The sequence below is a fragment of the Ovis aries genome, chromosome 11 (assembly GCF_016772045.2).
Source record: "Ovis aries strain OAR_USU_Benz2616 breed Rambouillet chromosome 11, ARS-UI_Ramb_v3.0, whole genome shotgun sequence".
Taxonomy (NCBI): domain Eukaryota; kingdom Metazoa; phylum Chordata; class Mammalia; order Artiodactyla; family Bovidae; genus Ovis; species Ovis aries.
In genome coordinates, this window is record NC_056064.1 from 5,036,990 (window position 1) to 5,062,319 (window position 25,330).

The 25,330-nt window shown below is 38.5% G+C and overlaps 1 protein-coding gene across 9 annotated transcripts in view; it reads left to right on the forward strand.

Moving 5' to 3' along the window:
- STXBP4 (syntaxin binding protein 4) overlaps positions 1–25,330 on the forward strand; it is a 231,357-nt gene that overhangs the window by 91,947 nt on the left and 114,080 nt on the right. For all 9 annotated transcript variants that reach the window (XM_042255232.2, XM_060395091.1, XM_042255231.2 and 6 more), the window contains 2 exons: positions 17,020–17,115; positions 20,652–20,717. In XM_042255232.2, coding sequence (XP_042111166.1) covers positions 17,020–17,115; positions 20,652–20,717 — 162 coding nt within the window. The remainder of the gene's footprint in view (positions 1–17,019; positions 17,116–20,651; positions 20,718–25,330) is intronic.

A 25,330-nucleotide genomic window follows, 5' to 3' on the forward strand; every position in this document is an offset into this window, starting at 1 on the left:
TTGTTAATGTGGTAAATTACATTGATTTGTGGATATTGAAGAATCCTTGCATCCCTGGGATAAAGCCCACTTGGTCATGGTGTATGATCTTTTTAATGTGCTGTTGGATTCTGATTGCTAGAATTTTGTTAAGGATTTTTGCATCTATGTTCATCAGTGATATTGGCCTGTAGTTTTCTTTTTTTGTGGCATTTTTGTCCAGTTTTGGTGTTAGAGTGATGGTGGCCTCATAGAATGAGTTTGGCAGTTTACCTTCCTCTGCAATTTTCTGGAAGAGTTTGAGTAGGATAGTTGTTAGCTCTTCTCTAAATTTTTGGTAGAATTCAGCTGTGAAGCCATCTGGACCTGGGCTTTTGTTTCCTGGAAGATTTCTGATTACAGTTTCAATGTCCGTGCTTGTGATGGGTCTGTTAAGAATTTCTCTTTCTTCCTGGTTCAGTTTTGGAAAGTTGTACTTTTCTAAGAATTTGTCCATTTCTTCCACGTTGTCCATTTTATTGGCATATAATTACTGATAGTAGTCTCTTATGATCCTTTGTATTTCTGTGTTGTCTGTTGTGATCTCTCCATTTTCATTTCTAATTTTATTGATTTGATTTTTCTCCCTTTGTTTCTTGATGAGTCTGGCTAATGGTTTGTCAATTTTATTTATCCTTTCAAAGAACCAGCTTTTGGCTTTGTTGATTTTTGCTATAGTCTCTTTTGTTTGTTTAGCATTTATTTCTGCCCTAATTTTTAAGATTTCTTTCTTTCTACTAACTCTGGAGTTCTCCATTTCTTCCTTTTCTAGTTGCTTTAGGTGTAGAATTAGGCTATTTATTTGACTTTTTTCTTGTTTCTTGAGGTATGGCTGTATTGCTATGAACCTTCCCTTAGCACTGCTTTTGCAGTGTCCCACAGGTTTTGTGTTGTTATGTTTTCATTTTCACTCATTTCTATGTATATTTTTATTTCTTTTTTGATTTCTTCTGTGATTTATTTGTTATTCAGCAGCGTGTTGTTCAGCCTCCATATGTTGGAATTTTTAATAGTTTTTCTCCTGTAATTGAGATCTAATCTTAATGCATTGTGGTCAGAAAAGATGGTTGGAATGATTTCAATTTTTTTGAATTTACCAAGGCTAGATTTATGGCCAAGGATGTGATCTATCCTGGAGAAGGTTCTGAGTGTGCTTGAGAAAAAAGTGAAATTCATAGTTCTGGGGTGAAATGTCCTATAGATATCAATTAGGTCTAACTTGTCTATTGTATCATTTAAAGTTTGTGTTTCCTTGTTAATTTTCTGTTTAGTTGATCTATCCATAGGTGTGAGTGGGGTATTAAAGTCTCCCACTATTATTGTGCTATTGTTAATTTTCCCTTTCATACTTGTTAGCATTTGTCTTACATATTGTGGTGCTCCTATATTCAGGCATATATATTTATAATTGTTATATCTTCTTCTTGGATTGATCCTTTGATCATTATGTAGTGTCCTTCTTTGTCTCTTTTCACAGCCTTTGTTTTAAAGTCTATTTTATCTGATATGAGTATTGCTACCCCTGCTTTCTTTTGGTCTCTATTTGTGTGGAATATCTTTTTCCAGCCCTTCACTCTCAGTCTGTATGTGTCCCCTGTTTTGAGGTGGGTCTCTTGTAGATAACATATATAGGGGTCTTGTTTTTTGTATCCATTCAGCCAGTCTTTGTCTTTTGGTTGGGGCATTCAACCCATTTACGTTTAAGGTGATTATTGATAAGTATGATCCCATTGCCATTTCCTTTATTGTTTTGCATTCGAGTTTATACACCCTTTCTGTGTTTCCTGTCTAGAGAAGATACTTTAGCATTTGTTGGAGAGCTGGTTTGGTGGTACTGAATTCCCTCAGCTTTTGCTTGTCTGTAAAGGTTTTGATTTCTCCTTCATATTTGAATGAGATCCTTGCTGGGTACAGTAATCTGGGCTGTAGGTTATTTTCTTTCATCACTCTAAGTATGTCCTGCCATTCCCTCCTGGCCTGAAGAGTTTCTGTTGAAAGATCAGCTGTTATCCTTATGGGAATCCCCTTGTGTGTTATTTGTTGTTTTCCCTTGCTGCTTTTAGTGTTTGTTCTTTGTGTTTGATCTTTGTTAATTTGATTAATATGTGTCTTGGGGGTTTCACCTTATGTTTATTCCTGTTTGGGACTCTTTGGATTTCTTGGACTTGGATGATGATTTCCTTCCCCATTTTAGGGACGTTTTCAACTATCATCTCCTCAAGTATTTTCTCATGGTCTTTCTTTATGTCTTCTTCTTCTGGGACTCCTATGATTAGAATGTTGGGGCATTTAACATTGTCCCACAGGTCTCTGAGATTGTCCTCATTTCTTTTAATTCATTTTTCTTTTTTCCTCTCTGATTATTTCTACCATTCTGTCTTCTACTTCACTAATACTATCTTCTGCCTCCATTATTCTACTATTTGTTCCCTCCAGAGTGTTTTTGATCTCATTTATTGCAGTATTCATTATATACTGACTCTTTTATTTCTTCTAGGTCCTTGTTAAAGGTTTCTTGCATCTTCTCAATCCTTGTCTCCAGGCTATTTATCTGTGATTCCATTTTGATTTCAAGATTTTGCATTATTTTCACTATCATTATTTGGAATTCTTTATCAGGTAGATTCCCTATCTCTTCCTCTTTTGTTTGGTTTAGTGGGCGTTCATCCTGTTCCTTTACCTGCTGGGTATTCCTCTGTCTCTTCATCCTGTTTATATTGCTGTGTTTGGGGTGGCCTTTCTGTATTCTGACAGTTTGTGGAGTTTCTTCATTGTGGGTGGTGTTGTACGGGTGGCTTGTCAATGTTCCCTGGTTAGGGAAGGTTGTGTCAGTGTTCTGGTGGGTGGAGCTGGATTTCTTCTCACTGAAGTGCAGTGAAGTATCCAGTAATGAGTTATGATATGTCAGTGGGTTTGGAGTGACTTTGGGCAGCCTGTATATTGAAGCTCAGGGCTGCGTTCCTGTGTTGCTGGAGAATTTGCATGGTATGTCTTGCTCTAGAATTTGTTGGCCCTTGGGTGGGGCTTGGTTTCAGTGTAGGTATGGAGGTGTTTGATGAGATCCTGTCGATTAATGTTCCCTGGAGTTAGGAGTTCTCTGGTGTTCTCAGGATTTGGACTTAAGCCTCCTGCTTCTGGTTTTCAGTCTTATTTTTACAGTAGTCTCAAGACTTCTCCATCTATACAGCACTTTTGATAAAACATCTAGGTTAAAGATGAAAAGTTTCTCCACAGTGAGGGACACCCAGAGAGGTTCAGAGAGTTACATGGAGAAGAGAAGGGAGGAGGGAGTTAGAGGTGACCCAAATGAGATGAGGTGGAATCAAAAGAGGAGAGAGCAAGCTAGCCAGTAATCACTTCCTTCTGTGTGCTCCACAGTCTGGACTGCTCAGAGATGATCACGGAGTTATACAGAGAAGAGAAGAGGGAGGAAGGAGGCAGAAGTGGCCAGGAGGATAAAGGAGGGAATCAAAAGGAGAGAGACAGATCCAGCCAGTAATCAGTTCCCTAAGTATTCTCCACCGTCAGGAACACACAAAGAGAATCAGAGAGTTGGGTAGAGAAGAGAAGAGGGAGGGAGGAGATAGAGGCGACCTGGTGGAGAAAAAGGAGAGTCCAAAGCGGGAGAGAGCAGTCAAGCCAGTAATCTTGCTCCCAAGTAAAAATGGGTACTGAAGATTGGGTTCTTAAAGGTACAAAATTGATAACAAATACCAAAAAGCAAAGATTAAAAATCTAGAGTAGAGGTTAGATTTTCAAAAATACAATATTAAAGAAAAGAAAAAAAAAAGAAAAGTCACAAAAATTATAAATATATATATGATGTTTGCTTTAAGAAATAGGGTCTCTTTTTTTGCAAATTAATAGTAGGTTATAAAAATGAAAATTAAAGGAGTAATAGAGGACTTAAATTTTTTTAATTAAAAAAAAGGATGATAGTAAAAATAGTAAAAATATATCTGGAACTTTCTCTGGTGGTGTTGTGGGCAGTGTGGGGTCAGTTCATTTTCAGCTAGTTCCTTGGTCCGGCTTATATTTCTCAAGATCTATAGGCCCCTTCCTATGTAGTCGGTACTAACTACAGGGTTTTAATCTGTTGCACCTGTCACTTCCAAGATGGTTCCCTCTGTTTTAGCTTCTTCTATTTGCTGGTCTCTTCAGTGTCTGATTTCCACCCTGACACAAGGGCACGGTGGTGGACACTTTTTTAGGCTCACTTGTTCAGTTGCACTGTGGGGAGGCAGGGACGCTGCAAACAAATAACGCTGGCGTGTGCTCACAGTGTCTCAGCCACACTGGGCCTGCCCCTGCTCATGGCACATGTGCCCTCCCTGCCCACACTGCTCAGGCTCTAGGTTGCTCCACTGAGAACCGTCCAAGGCCGGCCCTGGGCTGCATGCACCTCCCAGGTCTAAGCCGCTCAGGTTCAGGCACTCCGGTAGTCCTCAGAGGCACAGACTCCGTTGGGCCTGTGTTTTGTGCCCTTCCCAGGTCCGAGCAGCTCAGGTGATGAGGCGTTTGGCGAGCACGGTCACTGCAACTTATCGCTTCCCCCGTCCCTGCCGGTCGGTTTTCTGGGTGTACAACCAGTGCACCTTCTCAGGCGGATGTTGACTGTCCAAAACCCCAAGAAGTCTTAGTTAAGACTTAGTTAAGACTTCTGCAAAGAAGCCTGCTTGCAGTTTGGCAGATAATGTCTCTCTGGGGCTGCGATTGCCCCCTTCCGGCTCCGGCTGCCTGTCACTGGAGGGGGATGATCTGCAGCCGGCTAGCTCTGTTTAGTCCTTTGTTCTGTAAGCAGGCCTGACGGTGTCTTAAGTTAGGGCTTTTCACAAAGCTCTAGTCAGTCCTTTGTTCTATGAGCGGTCCTGGTGGTGTCTTAGGTTCGTGTGGTAGCTATCCCACAGTCTGGTTTGCTAGCCCAAGTTAGTTCCCTCAGATTCCCCTCGGGAATGCAGCCTGCCCCTCCCTGCCCAGCCCCCGCGCGCTAGTGGTGGGTGCAGGCGTCTGCGCTGCTTCTCCACTGGGGGAGTTACCGTTGGGCATGTCATCTGTGGGTTTTAATTATTTATTTATTTTTCCTCCTGATTATGTTGCCATCTGTGGTTCCAAGGCTTGCCACAGACTCGGCAGTGAGAATGTTTCCTGGTGTTTGGAAACTTCTCTCTTTATAAGACTCCTTTCCCAGGACAGAGCTCAGTCCCTACCTCTTTTGTCTCTCTTTTTGTCTTTTATATTTTTTCCTACCTCCTTTCGAAGACAATGGGCTTCTTTTCTGGGTACCTGATGTCCTCTGCCGGCATTCAGAAGTTGTTTTGTGGAATTTACTGTGTTGAAATGTTCTTTTGATGAATTTGCAGGGGAGAAAGTGGTCTCCCTGTCCTATTCCTCAGCCATCTTAGGACCGCCTCCCCACCAAAAATTTAAGTTTTACATATGAATTTTGATAAAATTTTTAAAGGTAGTATTTTAAGTGTAAATTCATATTTCAATGGATTGGAAGGATTATTTGCAGTCTAGTTCTGTCATTTATAAGATTTCCATATATACCTGGGCCTTCCTAGACTGTTTATTCTACTGATTGACTTGGCTTCATAAGTCTTGATATATTTTCCCACCTTGTTCTTTTCAGATATTACTTTGGCTATCTTATCCATACAAATTTTAGCCAGAATCTTGCTACTTTGAACTTATAGATTATTTTGGGGAAAATCAACATCTTTATAAGTTTAAATCTATCTGTGAACATGTTTTGTCCTCTTATTCATCTGTATCTTCTCAATGGCCTATAATAATACACTTGAGGTACTTTTTTCCAATACGAGCCTTATTAATCTCTATTAGATTTATTTCCAGATACCTCATACTTTTTTGCCATTATAAACAGTGGGGTTTTTTTTAAGAGTGTTTATTTTAGAGCAGGTTTGGGTTCACTGCAAAATTAAGGGGAACATACAGAGATTTCCTGAATACCCCCACCTCTACACATACTTAACCTTGTCTGTTGTTGACCTCCTCCTTCTGAGTGACGCATTTGTTATAATTGATGAGCCTATACTGACACCGCATAATCACTGAAAGTTTGTAGTTTACATTATGCTTTACTCTTGGTGTATACATTCTGTGTTAGGTTAGGACAAATGTATAGAGACATACGTCAATCATTATGGCATCATACAGAATATTTTTATTACCTAAACGATTCTCTGTGTACTGCCTATCATGTCTCCACAGTCTTACCACCCCCCCATCCAAATCCATCACAACCACTGATCCTTTTATTGTCTTTCAAGAATGTCATATACTTAGAATCATACAGTATATAGCCTTTTCAGATTGGCTTCTTTCAGGCAATAACAAGCATTTAAGGTTTCTCCACGTCTTTTCATATCTCTTATCTAGATGGTTATTTATCCCTTTACCTACTGAGGACTTGCCTGGTGGCTCAGACAGTAAAGCGTCTGCCTACAATGCGGGAAACCCAGTTTCAGTCCCTGGATGGGGAAGATGCCCTGGAGAAGGAAATGGCAACCCACTCCAGTATTCTTGCCTGGAAGATCCCATGGATAGAGGAGCCTGGTAGGCTACAGTCCATGAGGTCGCAAAGAGCCGGATACAACTGAGCGACTTCTTTTTTTTTTTCTTTTCTTTTTACCTACTGAAGAACATCTCAGTTGCTCCAAGTTTGGATAGTTATGAATAAAACCTCTGTAAATGTCCATGTGCACGTTTTTGTGTGGACATAATTTTTCAACTTCTTTGCATAAATACCAAGAAACTTAATGGATGGACCGTATGTTAAAAAGATGTTTAATTTTGCAAGAAACTGCCGACTCTCTTCCAAAATGGCTGTACTGTTTTGTATTCTCACCAGTGATGAATGAGCACTCCCATTGCTGTGAATGAGAGTTCCCAAAGACCTGGTGGTTTGGGAACTCAGGAAATCACCCAGTTCTCCCTGAACTGAGGCACTGATTTAGCAAAACTGATTCTGTAGCCTTTAGAGTAGGAAGACTGAAGCAGTCAGAGCAGTTTCCTTCCTCTCATCTAGGTGTTTTGTTCTTACCTACTTAATGTGACAGCAGAACACTGTTTCCTAATTACCAAACAGTATGAGGAGTTACCATACCCATTTTGATAAGAAAAGGCAAAGGTGGCTGGGGGGCTTACATAAGCCAAGTAGGGAATGAGCATGCGGAGCTTCCTTAGCAACTGCAAAGAAATACTTGGTCTCCAAATTAGTAATTTACTTCCTTTTGATCAGTACCAATTGATTTTAGAGCCGATAAGAATGTATTCAGTATTTGGCATTTTGATAGTAAAAGCAAAGTGCTGATGGTAATTGTACAAGGCCTACATGCCAATAATTTCCTGTTGTGTAGCTTCAGATCAAATATTGTGCAAGAGTCATTATATCAGTGTACAAGAATTTGTCTGTAATATTCTACTTGTCAACACACAGAAGAGTCCCCATTAAATGTTGGCTTTCCTTTTTTTTTCACCTGAATCCACAAATCCACGATAAGAATCCATTTTTACTTCACCACACTCACATATGTAACTGAAACAAAAATCTCAAAGCGTTACTTAGCCTTTTTTACATCCTTGTATTCTTATTTAATACGCAATTCCAGTCCAGTAAATATTAGGTCTTATAATTTACTAATGAGTTATGCACCAACATTTGAAAATACTGTTAAAAATCACTGCTTGTGATTTTTTTCTGGTAAGCTGCTTACCAGAAACATTCTAAAAATATTTTTAGTATTAGCCCGGAGAAGGCAATGGCAACCCACTCCAGTACTCCTGCCTGGAAAATCCCATGGACAGAGTAGCCTGGAAGGCTGCAGTCCATGGGGTCGCTGAGGGTCGGACACGACTGAGCGACTTCACTTTGACTTTTCACTTTCATGCATTGGAAAAGGAAATGGCAACCCACTCCAGTGTTCTTGCCTAGAGAATCTCAGGGACGGGGGAGCCTAATGGGGGAGTCTGTGGGGTCACACAGAGTGGGACACGACTGAAGTGGCTTAGCAGTATTAGCCCCAGTTTTTTTGTTCTATTTTGTTTGTTTGTTTTAGTTAACACTATAGTGCCTCGTATGAAATAGTATATCAGTTGATCTGAGGTCGGACTACTGACATTCTGTGAAGATGGAGAAATTCCAGTGTGCTCACCCCTTCAACCATGTCATCTTAAAGAAGAGAATCAGATTTTGTAATCCATCTGTTAAGAATGCTTATTTTTTACCCATATGTTTCTCTGATTTTTTGGCTTATATTTTCCTTTATTTTTTAAAAATATTTTTACTGAAGCATAATGGATACAGTAATAAATAGAATCATACAATATGTACTCTTTTGTAACTAGCTTCATATACTGGTCATTCTGTCTGACTTATAAGATTTCTTGAAATGCTGTCTTAAGAAGGAATTGCTGAGTCAGTGTAAGTCCTGCTTTTGTTTAGTGGACAAAAAACTTTTTGCTTTTGTAATAATATGGCATTTAGAACCAAAAATATAATTATCTTGCTGTGATTCTAGTCATCACTGCTATATTAAAAATTCACACAGTGCTACACCTGCTACTGGCACGAGATTACATCTAGAAAAGGCAAGACTGGAGCCTCCATTTAGCAGTATTCTAAACTTAGCATCAGCAGATGATGGTCCATGATGATATGATGGGTTTACCACAGTAATCACATATCATAAATAGATTATATTAAAATCACAACTGGGGTCCTTACTCAATCAGTTATGTGATTGTATTTTAACAAGGGAAATAGAATAGAATGGAAAATATTAATGTGAACTGTATATAATAAAAGTGATAATGTTTCACTGATACTTGGGTCATGATATGAATGATATTTCTCACCGTGTGTAGCAGTAAATACTTCATACTCACTTCACTACATACTCATCCATAAAAGATTACATGTATATTAAACAGCTGCAATATATGTGGCATTGCTAGTTGCTCCAGCACATGTTATAAGGTAGATAAAACTCAAGCCTGTCCCTCAAGGAATTAAGGATATAATGTAAGAAAATTCATGTATACAAATAAAGTTTAAAAGTGCATTGTGATAAGGCCATAGTAATAATATAACTTAGAGCTCTCAGGGAAAAGTTGTAACGGAGGTGGCATTTGAGTGAGTTTTCGTTTTTTGTTTTGGTGTTTTCTTGGCTATGCCACATGACATGCTGGACAGGGGATCAAACTCAGGTCCCCTGTCACGGAAGCATGGAGTCCTAACCACTGGGCTGCCAGGGAATTCCCTTCAGTGAGTTTTGAATCATATAGGATTTTATCTGCTCAAGAGGTGATCAGAGTGATGAGTATTAGCATGAAAAAATAAATGTGTATTATGTGATAGTAAGCAGAGAGTAATCTACTTTTTAAAAAAGATAGTTGAGTACATGCAGGTCAGAGAAGAAAGGAAGAAAAATATTAAACTTTGACACTGACTAGATGCTGAAGCTGATTGAAGGCAGAAGGAGAAGGGGACGACAGAGGATGAGATGGTTGGATGTCTTCACTGACTCCATGGACATGAGTTTGGGTAAACTCCAGGAATTGGTGATGGACAGGGAGGCCTGGTGTGCTGCAGTCCATGGGGTCACAACAGGTCTGACATGACTGAGCAACTGAATTGACTGATTGTACCTGTAGTTAAGTTAGTAACTATTAAGGAGAATAGCGATATAATCAAAGTGATATTTTAGAAATAGTAATCTTAAATAGATGGGGAAACAGTGGAAACAGTGTCAGACTTTATTTTTTAGGCTCCAAAATCACTGCAGATGGTGATTGCAGCCATGAAATTAAAAGACACTTACTCCTTGGAAGAAAAGTTATGACCAATCTAGATAGCATATTCAAAAGCAGGGACATTACTTTGCCAACAAAGGTCCATCTAGTCAAGGCTATGGTTTTCCAGTGATCATGTATGGATGTGAGAGTTGGACTGTGAAGAAGGCTGAGCGCCAAAGAATTGATGCTTTTGAACTGTGGTGTTGGAGAAGACTCTTGAGAGTCCCTTGGACTGCAAGGAGATCCAACCAGTCCATTCTAAAGGAGATCAGCCCTTGGATTTCTTTGGAAGGAATGATGCTGAAACTGTAACTCCAGTAGTTCGGCCACCTCATGCGAAGAGCTGACTCATTGGAAAAGCATCTGATGCTGGGAGGGATTGGGGGCAGGAGGAGAAGGGGACGACAGAGGATGAGATGTCTGGATGGCATCACTGACCTGATGGACGTGAGTCTGAGTGAACTCCGGGAGATGGTGGTGGACAGGGAAGCCTGGCGTGCTGCGATTCATGGGGTCGCAAATAGTCAGACACAACTGAGCGACTGAACTGAACTGAACTGACTGAATCTTAAATAGTGTCGTTTATCTTGTAAGGGGTTAAAGTGGTGGTTGGTAGTCTAGACGGGAGACCAAAGAAAGACTGCAGATATGGATGAATAAAGAAAGGTGAGAAGAATGAGAAAGGAACGGAGAGACATATCTAACACATTGACCAAAACAAGTATGCCGTCAATGAGGCGTGGTTTTGAATGTCAGAGCAAAGGAGAATGAGTTAAAGGTAACCCCAGAGTTTTTTATTAGGGTGATTAATGATATACTAGATTTTCCCTGGTGGCTCAGACGGTAACGTGTCTGCCTACACTGCAGGAGACTTGGGTTTGATCCCTGGGTGCGGAAGATCCTCTGGAGAAGGAAATGGCAACCCACTCCAGTACTCTTGCCTGGAAAATCCCATGGATGGAGGAGCCTGGTAGGCTACAGTCCATGGCGTCGCAAAGTCAGACATGACTGAGCAACTTCACCTCACCTAAATGATATACTGGTTTTTTACTAGGAAGAAGGAATAAGAAGAGAAAAGTAGAGAAGATGATGGGCTGTGTTTTGGAAAAAGTTCATGATGCTGACTGGTATAAATAACTGAAAGGCAATAAGGAACTATACATCAGGAGAGGGATTTGCAAATTATGTGGAGGGTGATAGTTGTAATAGCATGGCAGTGCATGTTATCGCTCAGGGACAGCTTGTAGAGAAGGCGGCAGAAAAGGACAAACTTTGGGGAACTTTTCTCCATTTAAGAAATAGAAATGAAATGAAGTCATTAGAAACAGCCTAAATATCCTGCGGGTAGATGAGACAGTAGAGTTTCAAAAACCTAGGGAAGAGAAGGTTTCAAGGACAAATGGCTGGAGCAATACTATGTGTAGGAAAGTGGTTAACGAAAGTTGATGAGGGGCATATTTTTTCTCATAGTAGGTTGTTTGGTGACAATATAAGTAATTATTATTAAAATATGAGGAGGGAAGAAAAACATGTAAACCAGATTATAAGAAATAAAAGGATTAGGCAGGGGAAAATAAGGGAATACACAGAAATTTTAAGGAAAGGAGGTAATTGGATGGGCTGATTCGTAATGGAAGGCTTTATCAATAAAATTAGACTGAAACAGTGGTTGTTGTTCTGTTTAAGAAGAACTGAGGTTGTGAATGTGGCCAGTGCAATAGTGGCTATCCAGAATTGGCACAAGTCAAATAACTTAAAAACGATGATGATGGAGCAATAGTGAAGGGAGAACTGAGGTGAGGCCCTCTGAGCACAGTGCAGTGACTTTCTGTAGGGTCTTATGATACTGCATTGCAGACTTGAGAAAGCAGAATAGAAGTGATTTATAATGTTATTTACCAAGTATCACAGAAGTCAGGGGGCCCAAGGGTTGAAAATGATATCATGAGAACCAGGTAAGAAAGAGATGTAGGAAGGTCAAGAGAATAAAGGTCAAGAGCTGGAGGTAGATTAGAAAATAGGTATCTGTCTGGAATCATTGATGTTAAATAGCAACAGTTTATCTCATTCAGTTCAATTCAATCGCTCAGTCGTGTCCGACTCTTTGCGACCCTATGAATCGCAGCACGCCAGGCCTCCCTGTCCATCACCAACTCCCAGAGTTCACTCAGATTCACGTCCATCGAGTCCGTGATGCCATCCAGCCATCTCATCCTCTGTCGTCCCCTTCTCCTCCTGCCCCCAATCCCTCCCAGCATCAGAGTCTTTTCCAATGAGTCAACTCTTTGCATGAGGTGGCCGAAGTACTGGAGTTTCAGCTTTAGCATCACTCCTTCCAAAGAAATCCCAGGGCTGATCTCCTTAGTTGAAGCATATTTGGAAAGTCACTGACCACGAAGGGGCTTTTCAAAGAATTCACAAGTAATATCTATGGCCAGTTTTTGCTGCTTAGCCCTAAAATAACAATAGAGTTTAAAACATTTTGTAAATCATAGTTTGTTCTCTGAATGTTAGTGTAGTGTTTTGCCTCCCAAAATGATACCATGGATTCTTTCATTCATGATTTATGTTCATTTTAAACTCAAAAATGATGACTATATGCCTAAAAACCCAATCCATAATTTATCTTAGTAAATTTTTATAACTCTGTTATCTGCATTCTTATTTAAACTCTTAAGTTCTTCTTTAGAAGAATTTTGCTTCTTAAGATAACAAGGTAGAATAAGCAAATCTGAATGTTGAGTAGTGTTTCCCAGAATGTTCTCAGTAGACATTAGTCCCATGAGATGCTACAAAATAAAGGAGGGTTGTGTGTGTAATATGGTCAGAAAACTTGAGGAAAACAAGTCGTTATGTTCCAATTTGGGATATTCAAAATGCTTATTAGCATATCAGAGCTACTAGAAGACCTGCAGGGAAAAAAGGTAACTTTTCTAAATCTTTATTTCTCTAACTTAGCTGACCTGCAAGGACCACTGCCACCATCACCATCACCCTGTTACGGTTTTATACCAAACTAGTATCTTTTGGAACATGCTTTGGGAATATTGCTACATTTGAGACTGCATTCAGAAGTAATCTAAACAATTTAAGAATGAAATAGAATAGCAAAGACAGAAGAGTATGAGATCATATATATTATGGATAATGACCATAAATACACAAAAGCAAATGTGTCAGGGCAACAGGAAGCAGTGATTTTAGGAAAAATATTTCTGCCAAAACTTAAGGGATGACTTCTACTTGTGATATCCTAGGATTTGGAAAGCAAATCTGAGTTTATCATTTCCATACCAGCATGATTTATTTTGAACAGTTAGTAAAGATCTGAACTCTGTGGGAATTTTGGAATAGCTGCTTTTTGGCTGTGAAAATACTCTAGGCATGTTGGTAAACTTTTGAGCCCTTTGCCTCATCTGTGAAATGGAGACAAGGTTTTAAAGATAATGGTAAGAATTTAATATTGAAAATATATAGTCCTTAGCAGTGTATCTGCACAAAATTCCCAGTCAGTGGTTGATATTATTAACTGTTTGTATTATTTTTTCCTACTCGGCATTCACCTCTCCTCTCTTCTTGAAGGGCCCTGCTTTTAAATCTCATCTTTAGATAGCAGTCAGTTTCTCTATTCAGTCCTTTAAATTGTATTTTCTATACATTATTTTTAGTTCTAACTTCCACATAGAGAAGAGATGTAATTAGACTTGGATTTTTATTTCTGATAAGATTGCCATTGTTTTTTTGTTTACCTTGTAATTATTAGAGATCAAACTAGAAGTAAGAGAAAATGTCATCTCTGTTTCGTTGTTGTTTTTATTCACCTGTGCATGAATTAATATTATCCTCAAAACACAGTTTCTGTGCAGGAATCCTTTTAAGGCACTTTGGCTGATATGTTTTGTTTAGTTAAAACAAGTCACATAATCAATTAATGTACTTTACTGGGTTCATGAAAACTATCTTGGTTGATAATGTCCAGTATTTTGTTAGCTATGGTTACGTACTTGGAGTGGATATCTTTAGGGAACAGTTTATGTTGATAATCATAAAGTCTTTTTTTTTGATTGAAGTGTAGTTGATATACCATATTACGTTAGTTTCAGGTGTACAGCATAGTGACTCAGCTCTTGGCGCTGCGCAGTGTATTCTTGCTGTTTATCTGTCACCCCATGGGCCTAATTTGGCCCTCTCTTCTTCTCTTTCCCTTCCAGTGACCATAGGTTTGTTTTCTATTGCTGTGAGTCTGTTTCTGCTTTATATATACATTCATTTGTATTATCTTTTAGATTCCACATGTAAGTAGTATCATATAGTATTGCCTTTCATCTGTCTAGCTTATCTCACCAAGTATAATGTTCTCTCTGTCCAAACACGTAGCTGCAAATGGCCTTATTTTATTCATTTTTATGGCTAATACTCCACTGTGTGTATATGTTTTATATATATAAACACATACATATTGAAAGCATTTATAAACACATACATTATAAACACAGCCTTAAAATTTGGATTTTAAGGAAAAATTGTTAGAATAAGAATTTTAAAGATGACAGTAATGCATATCGAGTGTGTACACCTCATAAATATCTAAATTCTGTATTAGTAGCAAAACTATAAGGTTAAGCTTAAAGGAATTGTTACCCCAGATTATTTAATATTCTCTTTTATCTAATGAAACAACTCCAAACTAAGAAACTGAATCTTGTTATTGTCATGCAAAAGCCTAAGATTCATCAAAAGAGGATTTTAGCTCTCATATTAGTATCTGAGGTATAACTTTTCTCTCGTATCTTAATATTGACAATTCCTGTGATTGCTTTGTTGCTGTTGTTCAGTTGTTGAGTCATGTCCAACTCTTTGTGGCCCCACGAACTGCATCACACCAAGCTTCCCAGTCCTTCACTGTCTCCCAGAGTTTGTTTAAACTCATGTCCATGAGTCTGTGATGCCATCCATCCATCTCATCCTCTGTCACCCCCTTCTCCTCTTGCTCTCAATCTTTCCCAGCATCAAGGTCTTTTCCAGTGAGTCGGCCCTTTGCATCAGGTGGCCAAAGTGTTGGAACTTCAGCTTCAGCATCAGTCCTTCCAATGAATATTCAAGACTTATTTCCTTTAGGATTAACTGTTTCGATCTCCTTACTGTCCAAGGGATTCTCAAGAGTCTTCTCCAATACCACAGTTCGAAAGCATCAATTTTTTGGCCCTCTGCCTTCTTTATGGTCCAACTCTCACATCTGTACTTGACTACTGGAGAAACAATAGCTTTAACTAGACCCGACTTTTGTCATCAAAATGATGTCTCTGCTTTGTAATATGCTGTGTAGGTTTGTCATAGCTTTTCTTTCAAGGAGCAAGTGTCTTTTAATAATTTCATGGCTTTAGTCACCATCTGCAGTGATTTTAGAGCCCAAGAAAGTAAAATCTGTAACCATTTCTACTTTTTCCTCATCTATTTGCCAAGAAGTGATGGGACCAGCAAATTTGGAAAACTCGGCAATGGCCACAAGACTGGAAAAGGTCAGTTTTTATTCCAATCCCAAAGAAAGGCAATGCCAAAAAAATGCTCAGACTACCGCACAGTTGCACTCACCTCACACACTAGTAAAGTAATGCTTAAAATTCTCCAAGCCAGGCTTCCGCAACATATGAAGTGTGAACTTCCAGATGCTCAAGCTGGTTTTAGAAAAGGCAGAAGAACCAGAGATCAAATTGCCAACATCCACTGGATCATCGAAAAAGCAAGAGAGTTCCAGAAAAACATCTATTTCTGCTTTATTGACTATGCCAAAGCCTTTGACTGTGTGGATCACAATGAACTGTGGAAAATTCTGAAAGAGATGGGAATACCAGACCACCTGACCTGCCTCCCGAGAAATCTGTATGCAGGTCAAGAAGCAACAGTTAGAATTGACATGGAACAACAGACTGGTTCCAAATAGGAAAAGGAGTCTGTCAAGGCTGTATATTGTCACCCTGCTTATTTAACTTACATGCAGAGTACATCATGAGAAACACTGGGCTGGAAGAAGCACAAACTGGAATCAAGATTGCCAGGGGAAATATCAATCACCTCAGATATGCAGATGACACCTCCCTTATGGCAGAAAGTGAAGAGGAACTAAAAAGCCTCTTGATGAAAGTGAAAGAGGAGAGTGAAAAAGTTGGCTTAAAGCTCAACATTCAGAAAACAAAGATCATGCCATCTGGTCCCATCACTTCATGGCAAATAATGGGGAAACAGTGGCAACAGTGTCAGACTTTATTTTTTGGGTCTCCAAAATCACTGCAGATGGTGACTGCAGCCATGAAATTAAAAGATGCTTACTCCTTGGAAGAAAATTTATGACCAACCTAGACAGCATATTCAAAAGCAGAGACATTACTTTGTCAACAAAGGTCCATCTAGTCATGGTGTGGTTTTACCAGTGGTCATGTATGGATGTGAGAGTTGGACTATAAAGAAGGCTGAGTGCCGAAGAATTGATGCTTTTGAACAGTATTTTTGGAGAAGACTCTCGAGAGTCCCTTGGACTGCAAGATCTACCCAGTCAATTCTAATGGAGATCAGTCCTGGGTGTTCACTGGAGGGACTGATGTTGAAGCTGAAACTCCAATACTTTGGCCACCTGATGAGAAGAGCTTTCTCATTTGAAAAGACCCTGATGCTGGGAAAGATTGAGGGCGGGAGGAGAAGCGGACAACAGAGGAAGAGATGGTTGGATGGCATCACCAACTCGATGGTCATGGGTTTGAATGGACTCCAGGAGTTGATGATGGATAGGGAGGCTTGGCATGCTGCAGTTCATGGGGACCAAAGAGTCGGACAAGACTGAGCAACTGAACTGATGGGACCAGAGGCCATGATTTTCATTTTTAGAATATTGAGTTTTAAGCCAGCTTTTCACTCTCGTCTCTCACCCTCATTTAGAGGCTTTTAGTTCCTCTTTGCTATTTGTCATTAGGGTGGTAACATCTGCGTGTCTGAGGTTATTGATGCTTCTCCTGAGAGTCTTGAGTCCAACTTGTGATTCATCCAGCCTGGCATTTTCGTCATGTGTTCTGCATATATGTTAAATAAGCAGTGTGGCCATATACAACCTTGACATACTTCTTTCCCAATTTTGAACCAGTCCATTGTTCCATGTTCTGTTCTAACTCTTCCTTCTTATCTTGCATACAGATCTCTCAGGAGACAAGTGATTCCTTAGAAACACATGAAATGGAAAAGCTTAAGCATGAAAGAAATAACGCCTTGGAAGAAGTGAATACACTTAAGGTAATCTCCAATTTAGCTTCCTTATATTTTCTTTTGTATAAAGAAAAGAAAGAAAATTATCTTGTGTTGAATCCTGGAGTATCAAGACTTAGTTTTTGTTTTTTTTTTAAGAATATCAATATCAAATAGCTTAGTATAGAATATTAATATCAAATTAATTAATATTTATTTCCTTAGCTGACCTTTAGAGAGCCAATTTTTTAGCTCATATACTCATTATTTATATTTCACAGTCAGTGATTTCCTCAGCTGACCTTCAGACAGTAAATTTTTTAGCTCACATACTCGTTATTTACATTTCACAGCTTCGTTGTGAACAGTGTGGTTCGTAATCATACCTTCTAATCTGACTACTTCTAACCCCTTTTTTTCTCACACTGATGGGAAGGATGAAGAGCCAATGAAGCAAGCCATGACAATTTTAGATCCTCAGATGTTCACTGGAAAATACATTTTCTCTTATGTTCATGGGGATGCTTCAGGGACATCTTGTTTTGCTAACATAATTTGAAATTAATGGATTGAGGTTTAAAGGAAATAAAAAACACAATATATTTCCCAAATATACTGTAAGATTTTCTTTCTCTATATATGTTTTAATTTTGTGTTTAGAATATTAAATTTGTATCTTAATTTTTATGGAAAGCCATTATATTTTTCAGGTCTTCAAGAAAAGCAGTGTAACTACTTTTAATTCATCATAGGGACATATTTAAATTTTTTTCTGTGTTTATTTTTGGCTGTGCTGAGTCTGCATTGCTGCACAGACTCTCCTCTAGTTGCAGAGAGCGGGGGTGACTCTCTAGTTGTGGTACACGGCCTTTCGTGTGGTAACTTGGACTGTTGGGGAGCGCGGGCTCCAGCGCATGCAGGATTCAGTAGCTGTGGCACATGGGCCCAGCAGTTGTGGTGCCCAGGTTCTAGAGCAGTTGAACCTGTGCACAGGCTTTGTTTCTCCATGGCATGTAGGACTTTTCCTAGGTCACGTTTCGAAAGCCTGAGTCTCCAGCATTGGCAGGCAGATTCTTTACCACTGAGCCACCAGGGAAGCCCCAAATTATTTTTAATTAGTTTCTTAAATAAGTGAAATTCTAGTATTTGTTTCATTTTTATTGAGGTAAAATCTTTATACCAAATTTAAAAAAGAAAGAAATTTCCTTGCTACCTTAGTTTTTAAATTCTGACCTCTAGAGGAAGCTATTGTTTAACCTATCTTATTTACCCTTTGAGAGACTTTCTCTGTGTACCCAAGCATATGCTAAAAAATATGTGTATATTTGCTTCTTTAACTTCCACAGAATTGTTTCATATATTATACACTTTTTTACAACTTGTCTTCTTTTTTTCTCTTTGTTATTAGCATTATATCTTGGATAACGTTTCAGGTTAATATATACGAATTTACCTAATTCTTTTCAATGCCTCTCCTATCCTCCAAAGAGTCTGTTCTAGATTATTTAACCAGTTCCCTATGATGAAATGTAAAAGATCTGAGAGCCTCAGAAAATTCTGATGAACCGTAAGATTCACTGAGTTACACAGAGTAAATTATATAAAAATGCTATCTTACCAGTATAACCAACACTGCAGATGTTTTTTAAGAGAATAAGAAAAAACTGCTGTCAATTATTAAAGCTAAATTTATATTTTTCATCTTAATTCTTGATCATGTCTAACTCTTTGTGACTGTAGCTTGCCAAGCTCCTCTGTCTGTGAAATTCTTCAGGCAAGAACAAAGGAGGTTGCCATTCCCTACTCCAAAGGATCTTCCTGACCCAGGGATCAAACCCAGGTCTTCTGCATTGCAGGCAGATTAAATTTACTGTCTGAGCTACCACGAAAGCCCCAATGTTTATCATTGTTAAACTTAGTGATATATTTTTGTTTTTTACTGGAGTATCAGTGGCAATAATTAGAATTTTAATTTAAATATATATTAATTTAACATTTAAGCAAAGCTTTCTCGAGGAACTATTGAGTAAATCAGGATTTGTATTTAAAACTTACGAGATGTGACTGAATTTATCCTACTGTGACAAAACCTGAAATCACATTTGGTAAAACATATTCTATATAATTTCCTTCACCTGAAAACCTGTCTATTAGCTGAGAGCCAGTTGCTTAAATACAGAAAAAAACTATACAGCAATAAATGTTTTGCTTGAGATAATCTTTGTACTTTGAGTTTTTCTGCTTGTATTATACGCACATCTACACAAAAAGCCGAGGTTGTTATATGGATTTCACAGAATGTGTAGATGTCATCACTTCCCATTATCCTGTGATCTCTGTTTATCATGTCTGATTTGAGTTACAAATAAAAATGGAACCAAGAAAATTTGATGCCAATGGCTAATTTTTATTCTGCAAGAATGATTTTTAAAGGTTCCATGGGCTTTATTTAACTTAAAACCTTTCTGCAGAGTTCACATTGCTACTGCTTTGCAAAGTTGAATGAAAATAGATATATTTTCCATTTACAGATGCAAAAAACTAGGACACAAAGAGTGAAGGTGACTTACCAGAGCATAAAAGCCCAGGAGCCAGAAGTTTCTTGGCTCCTGTTCTGTGACAGATTCGTTAGATTGCTATATTATATTCATCTTCAAGTACCTTCATTTCATCTTTTAGACAAGAATGAGCTCAAGTATAGCAGAAAGTAGATCGCTTCTTATAAACGTTCCAATGTTGCTGTGAATGTTTACCACTCATTATAATCTAGCAATTCCTCTGCTCAGGTTTATAAGTAAAATGGCTCTTAAAGTACTTATAGTATCTCTGATTTGATCAATAAAATGTGGATTTATTTATGACATAACAAAATTGAATATTTTAGGGTGTTATTCTCAATATCCTTAATTTTAAGTTCAAAGATTTTAATATTTATTAAATATATATTAATATTTATTAAATATTAAGTATTTATTATTTCATATTTTGATTACACTAGTTATATGTTCATTTTTATGGATAATCTTACAAAAATTAGCTAAATTGGGAACATTATGGTCAACTCTGTTTCATAGTCCTCTTTCGTATGTACGGTAAGAGGGACTTCTAAGTTATAATAGTCATGCTCCTCAATTTGCAAACTCTTTGACAGTGATAGCTATTACCTAGCATTTAGTTGACATTTATACATTTTGATCCTGATTGACTTATTTTGGACCTCAGATTTTTAGGTTTTTTAAAAAGTGGCTAGTAAGGAGTTTCCTGGTGGCCTAGTAGTTAGGAGTCCAGGCTTTCACTGCCATAGCCTGAATTCAGTTTCTGGTCAGGAAATGAAGATCCCACAGCCCCTGGCACAGGAAAAAAAATGTGACTAATTATAGTAACAGAAAATATGTTTACATCCCAATTATACTGTAAAGAGCTAATGACTTTTAAATGGCATGTATAAGGCAGAAAATTGATACATTTCCAGATTCTAGAAACTGGATGTTTGAGGAATTTGTAAGCCTTGAAACAAAGCCCTGAAAATCATGCTCATTGATACCTTCTTAACAAGTTGTTAATTAAGTGGCTTTTTAATATAGGAAAAATTATTTGAATCGGAAAGGCAGAGGAAGCAATTGACAGAAGAACTCCAGAACGTGAAACAAGTAAGTGCATATATTGTTTATATGTGTCTTGTGGATGTGTGTGTGTAGACAAATGAGGTATAATTGCAATGCATTGCTGTGTATAATATCTGAGAGCCTACAGATATATAAGTATAGCATAGTGTACTGCTGCTTTCAGAGTTGGGTATCTATGGACTGAAACAATCAGTCTCATTGCTTTTCTACGCTTTTTTCTTTCTCTTCTATTTTTCCTTTTTCTTTTCTTCTGTTACTCATATTCATTTTATTAAAAGTAAAAGCAAATCAAGGGGGGAAAAAAAAACTTCCAAGGCAGAGCATTTTTAAACTTTTTTTAGTAATAAAAAGTAAAAATTTATTTTCACGCTTTATCATTCTCCAAAGAATCTTAAGTAACTTACAGCAAAACAAATGCAATGATATTATGAAATAGAAATACAAGTAACAAATAAAAGGTTAATAAGAGTAGAAAGTTAAGAGGACATTGCTATAGATCAGTGGCAGTTACCTGATTTTGAATCTCCCCAATATTATCCTCCCAGAAAACATAAAATTTACAGAGCACATAAAACCATACAGGAACCCACACCTTTTTTTTTTTTTTGGCTATATCATGCATGGCTTCTGGGATCTTAGTTCCTTGACTGGGAATTGAAACTGGGCCCATGGCAGTAAAAGCACTGAGTCCTAACCCCTGGACTGCCAGAGAATTCCCAGGACCTACACCTTAAATATGGCTATTGGATAGAGAGCACCAGAACCTTCAAGGCCCATATAAACAGAGTTTAAAATTCCAACAAACTGTTGCAACTTGCCTGCCACTGAAACTTGAGAGCAGGGGAGGCTTAAAAACTCTGAAAAGAGTAGGGAGAACAGAGTACAGCAAAGTACTGCAAGTAAGATCACCTCCAAAAAGAGAAAAATTTAACTATTAATGACAAAATACTAAACAGTGACCAGGATTTGGTGGTTCTCAGAACTTGAGGAAGTATGTGCAACCAGAAGCAGCAGCATTCTAGAATCATTGTTTGGAGAAAAGAATCAAATAAATAGAGAAGGGGTGGTATCCCTTGGAGGTTAAGAAATAACGAGAGAAAAGGAAATAAGAGGGGGAAATTAAGGGTCTTGCAGAAATGAAAGAGAAACAAGACATACCAAGCCTCCTCTATCTACCCTCCATCATGACCATCAACAACGTGATCCATAAAAAGAAATTGCACAGAAGAGGGTGCTGTTGAACTAAGAACTCTTCCTGTTAAAGAAAAAGGAATTTGGGGGGGGGGGGGGCCGGGAATCTGTCCCTGTCATTACAAAACAACTGTAAATATCAGACAATATGAATTAAAGCTTTTTTCCTGATGAAAATACCTCAAAACAATTCAACCTTAAAAGTGTAACACAGAATAACTCAAAATAAGGAATTAAAAACAAAGACTTAGAAAATGACAAAAAACAGGGATAAATGAAATGAGAGTTGATAAAACCTAGGAAAGAAAGAGAAGAAAAAGACAAAATGATGCTAGAAATGGAAACTATATTACAGGTTTCCCAAGGAAGAATATAATCAAATGAAAAGGCATCAAAGAAAACCAGAAAAATAAGAATGAAATAAGTAAAGGATTTTCATGAGGAAGTAAATCAAAACAACTGAACAGCACTAATATTTTGAACTATAATCCAAGAAAACTTTCAGGTGTAAAAGATGACCTGGAACTATTATTGGGTGGTAGGGAAAGGTCAGTTTAGGGTACATCCTGGCAGGCTTTAAATACAGAGGAGAAATACATGGTTCCTCCAAATGAGAGGGTCAGATAATGTACAAAGGTGATAGAGTGAGACCAACATCAGCCTTCCTGACGCAGCATACAAAAGAAAGGCATTTGTGGGGCGATATCTTCATGAAACTAAAGAAAAGAATGTGTAAATCAAGAATGTTGTATCCCACCAAGTTGACTTTTAGATATCAAGTCAACAGTTACAAATGTGCCAATATTCAGGGAATAATATATGCACGCAGTATTCCTGAAGAATCTGGGAGAGGTCAGTTTTCCCCAGCCAAAAAATGTCTGGGATAACTTTGGCAAGAATTTCCAAACAATGAGCATTTCCTATATGTTACTGTATAGCCAAGCCCCAAAAGAAGGATGCAGTTTTGCAATTTTTTGTTTTTAATGAGAGGATGAGGGAGAAAAAAAGGGGAAAACAGAATAAGATCATTCTGTAGTGTAAGTATAATAGTCAGTGAATATCACTTCAAACTGACAGCAGACAATAAAAAGATTAGGTAAAGACTGAGCAAATTTCGGGATTTTGTAGAATGAAAATATGGATCTTCCAGTTACCAAAAGAAATCCTTTTTTTAAAAAAGGAAAAATGTCAAAATGCAGTAAATATATACAACAATTTCAACAGAAGCCAGTATGACAGAATTGAGACTGAACACAACAGTAATCTGATATAAATGGGATAACTTAAATGGGTTTTCTTAGGGAAATATAGTTTACCAAAACTGGCCTCAGTAGAGGTAGAAGCTTAACCATAGAAGAAATAAAGTTACCAAGAAGCCACCCTACAGGAAAGGACCAGGCCAAAATAGTTTCACAGGGGAATTTAACCAAAACTTTGGCAATTAATCCCAGAACTACATAAATAGGTTCAGGTATTTAAAAAAAGCAGAAAGAGAAAGAAACAAAGAAAAATTCCAAATTCTTTCCTGGGAGGAAGTATAACATTTGATGTCTAAACCTGACAAAAGTATCACAAAACGAAAGAATGCAGTTAAAAAGCTGCAGACTGAAAAAACAACCAGGGACATATGAACTGGAAAAGAATAAGTAGAACAGTGACATAATAGAAATCTTGAAAATCCTACAGGATCAATGATAAAAATAACTCGTTGGGAAATTCACAAGCTAGCAAGAAATAAAATTAATATGCAGAACTCAGTTGCTGGACCACATACACAAATTATAAGGAGAAGTTTTAGTAGTCTAGATGAAACCAAAAATTACATAGAAAAATGGGTAAGAGACATGAACAGACCATTCACTGAAAAAGTTATTAACGGTCATATGAAACATATAAAAAGATTTTCAGTCTTTCCCACAAGAGAAATGTCAATTAAATCTATGTTGAGATAGGACTTCCAGCTTCTAGTACTGAGCAAGATACAGAGAATGTTCTCTAACAGAAAACAGCTCTAAAACTGGTTTTGTTACACAGATTTTAAGGAATTACCAAAGGAATTGGAACATGAACATAGACACCTGCTCCTCTGCAAAGAAGGGAACTATGTGAACTAGGTTTCTTGATCCCGGTTTTAAGCTTGGAGCTGCTGCTGCTAAGTTGCTTCAGTCGTGTCCGACTCTGTGCGACCCCATCCCTGGGATTCTCCAGGCAAGAACACTGAAGTGGGTTGCCGTTCCCTTCTCCAGTCCATGAAAGTGAAGTTGCTCAGTCGTGTCTGACCCTCAGCGACCCCATGGACTGCAGCCTTCCAGGCAGCTCCATCCATGGGATTTTCCAGGCAAGAGTACTAGAGTGGGGTGCCATTGCCTTCTCCAAGCTTGGAGCTAGCAACAATTTAATACCAGTGGAAACTGACCCCCACTTAGGGTCACTTGATGTTTGAAAATGTTCACAGACACTTTAATGAGGAAGCGCTGCTTATCATCAGGGCTTCCCTGGTGGCTCAGTCAGTAAAGAATCCACCTGCACTGTGGGAGACCTGGGTTCAATCCCTGGGTTGGGAAGATCCCTGGAGAAGAGAACAGCTACCCACTCTAGTATTCTGGCCTGGAGAATTCCATGGACTGTACAGTCCATGGTGTCACTCTAGTCGGACTTGACTGAGTGACTTTATTTTCACTGCTTATTACAATACATGATGCTAGAACAAGGGAATATTTGTGTGAGAAAAATCTAATCTCAACCCCTACATCATATCATATTCAAAGTTCAGTTCAGTCTCTCAGTCGTGTCCGACTCTGCGACCCCATGAATTGCAGCACGCCAGGCCTCCCTGTCCATCACCAACTCCCGGAGTTCACTCAGACTCATGTCCATCGAGTCCATGATGCCATCCAGCCATCTCATCCTCTGTCGTCCCCTTCTCCTCACTAACTCCGAATGGATTATAGATCTAAACATAAACTAAAATTTAAATTCAAAAGAAACTTTTGTAATGTTGGGTTAAGCAAGGTTCAGCTCAGTTCAGTTCAGTCGCTCAGTTGTGTCCGACTCTTTGTGACCCTATGAATCGCAGCACACCAGGCCTCCCTGTCCATCACCAACTCCCGGAGATCACTCAGACTCACGTCCATCGAGTCAGTGATGCCATCCAGCCATCTCATCCTCGGTCGTCCCCTTTTCCTCCTGCCCCCAATCCCTCCCAGCATCAAAGTCTTTTCCAATGAGTCAACTCTTCGCATGAGGTGGCCAAAGTACTGGAGTTTCAGCTTTAGTATCATTTCTTCCAAAGTAATCCCAGAGTTGATCTCCTTCAGAATGGACTGTTTGGATCTCCTTGCAGTCCAAGGGACTCTCAAGAGTCTTCTCCAACACCACAGTTCAAAAGCACCAATTCTTTGGCGCTCAGCCTTCTTCACAGTCCAACTCTCACATCCATACATGAC